The following is a 2,305-nucleotide window of genomic DNA, read 5'->3' on the forward strand; positions in this document are numbered from 1 at the left end:
ACATGGATGTATCAGTACAATGCAGCCACCACAGGCACAACAATTATAATACTAAATAGTTATTCAAAAGGCAGAAGCAAGACAGTCATTCAAATGATTGACTGAATTCCATTTGTGCTCTCCGGATTTTTCACCTAGCTCATAGGATATCCGTGTGAAGCCCGCCTTGGAAAATCCGGAAGCCGCTGCAATTCAGCGCTCCCAAACAGGGCACTGGCCGTTAACCTTAATGTACACTTATCTGTAATCGTCTGAGTGAATATATAGGGTAAAACAACAGAACTCTTTACCAAACACGTTAAGACTGAAGAGCCACTTGAGTACGTTTACGAGTTTCAACCACAAACGACACGAGTCACATCGACAATGAACACATACAGACAACAGAGTAAGAAACAAAAAACAATACCAGGATTAGCTAGAACGTCAAACCAGAACCTCCAAACTTTTGATCTGTGATCCGATTGAACTCATCTGCCATCTCAGGCGTCAGATAGTTCACCCAATCTCCGACCACGCCTCGCCTGAAGAACGTCCTATATTCCTCTCCCGACTCCATCTTTCCGTTCTTGTTCACATCCAAATTACTCAAAGAATCAAAACTGCACAACCTGAATATCTCCTCCACTGTTCCTTCCTCCTCTTCCTCCGGGGAGAATGGGTAACCCAAAAACTTGGCCAACCTTCTGATGTGAACAGCGGGTTGCTCCTTCATCTCTTCATACTTGAAGAAACATACCCTATCAGGCCTTTCTTGGCTTTCATTCCAATACCCCAAAACATGGTCCCAGAAAGGCCCATACAGGCTGACTCCCCTGCAAAATCTATGAAACGCCTCTTCCAGTGAAATGGGTTCTTGACCACTGGTTCTCAACTTGCTTGTGAAGTGCCAGAGTGAAATGAAGGTGTCTTTAGGATCCCTACAGAGGAAAACAACTTTGCACTTGGAATGCCTGACGGAATCCGGGAGCGATAAATAGGGGAGATGAGTGGAGAAGAGCCTTGGAGAGGTGAAGGTGGCAAGGTCAGGAACATGGTCATCAACGTAGAGCTTGATCTCTAAAAAGGGTACAAGCTCATGTGGGTTTGTCGTGAGCAGTGGGTGGTGAGAGAAAGAGTAACGCTTACGGTTCACAATGGCAAAGGCAATGGCTTTCAACCAAGTAGTACCTGATTTGGGATTGGTAACAAGGAGAAGGTCGGTGTCCTGGGCTTTGAAATGTCCTTGACAGTTGATCGCTCCCAGCAGTTTCCTGGCTGTGTACCAAAAGCCTTGGTATTGATACAGATGATTACAGATCCATCCTGCACCTCTTGGTAGGGAGGGGAGTAAGTGCTTACCCTCTCCCTTCAGTTCCTCCACTTCTTCCTGCAAATATTTAAGATGAGGAGGAGCTTGGGTCGCCGTCGTCTGCATAGAGCCTTGTTTCCTGCTTCTTGCCTTAGAGCTATATGAGATGAGAAAATGAGCAAGAAGTTTAGGGAACTTGAGACTTGGGAGGAGAAGCCTTCTAGAGACGGCTTTAAATAATGGAACGGGTCACTCCGGTGGATCCAATTCCATTGATAAGTCTCCCTTTTCCTCTTTAAAAACCCACATGTAAATTGATGAGGGCGGATTTGGCCCTCCAATGACATTATAACACACGGCACCTCATGACAAATAGGTGCAATCCGGCACTTCACATGCAGCTTGGCACCTCACAGGCAGCTCGCCACCTCACAGGCAGCTTGCCACCAAGCAGTTTGGCACCTCACAGGCAACTCGCCACCAAGCAGCCCGGCACTCCAGAGGCAGCTTGGCACCTCACAGGCAGCTCGCCACTAGATAGCTCGCCACCAAGCAGCCCGACACTTCACATGCACCTCGCCACCATGCAGCCTAGCATCTTACAGGCAGCTCGCTTCCCAGTCAGACCGCCGCATGGTAATTCCAAAGATCTCACCATCGTACCCCACGTCTTACAGGATCGTACCTTGTAACGGCTATATTAACTCACCCACTCCTCGATTCAGGCGGAAATGGGCAACATTACCGGTTGGTGGCGTTATCCCCAACTAACACGGAAACAGATCCCATCACAGCGGGGATCCAGGAACTACTCCACCAAACCCGCGAGGACTTCAGTATATAAAGACCTCACCCCCGGGGGCGAAGGTATGCGTAATCTCTGCTCTCTAGCTCTCTCACAATCTAATATCATCTTCAAGCTCGCAACTGAGTGCTAACTTAACCATCGAAGTGACCTCGCCGGGTAAGCCACCCCAGGTTCTCTGATTCATCTCTTGCAAATTCATCTAGCCC

At 48.2% G+C, this 2,305-nt stretch overlaps 1 protein-coding gene across 1 annotated transcript; it reads right to left on the reverse strand.

The window, feature by feature from the left end:
• Window positions 1–264: 264 nt before the first annotated feature.
• Window positions 265–1,557, reverse strand: LOC148863378 (cytosolic sulfotransferase 12-like). The gene has a single exon (XM_088980604.1). The coding sequence runs from the start codon at window positions 1,415–1,417 to the stop codon at window positions 419–421; it is 999 nt and encodes a 332-aa protein (XP_088836730.1). The 5' UTR covers window positions 1,418–1,557; the 3' UTR covers window positions 265–418.
• Between the last annotated feature and the right edge of the window lie 748 nt (window positions 1,558–2,305).

This window comes from Nelumbo lutea, chromosome 3, assembly GCF_056320005.1.
Source record: "Nelumbo lutea isolate HS-2025 chromosome 3, American lotus-T2T, whole genome shotgun sequence".
Taxonomy (NCBI): domain Eukaryota; kingdom Viridiplantae; phylum Streptophyta; class Magnoliopsida; order Proteales; family Nelumbonaceae; genus Nelumbo; species Nelumbo lutea.

Bases quoted from the DNA above. Each gene is read 5' to 3' on its own strand.
- LOC148863378 (XM_088980604.1), bottom strand. From the start codon at position 1,417: ATGCAGACGACGGCGACCCAAGCTCCTCCTCATCTTAAATATTTGCAG.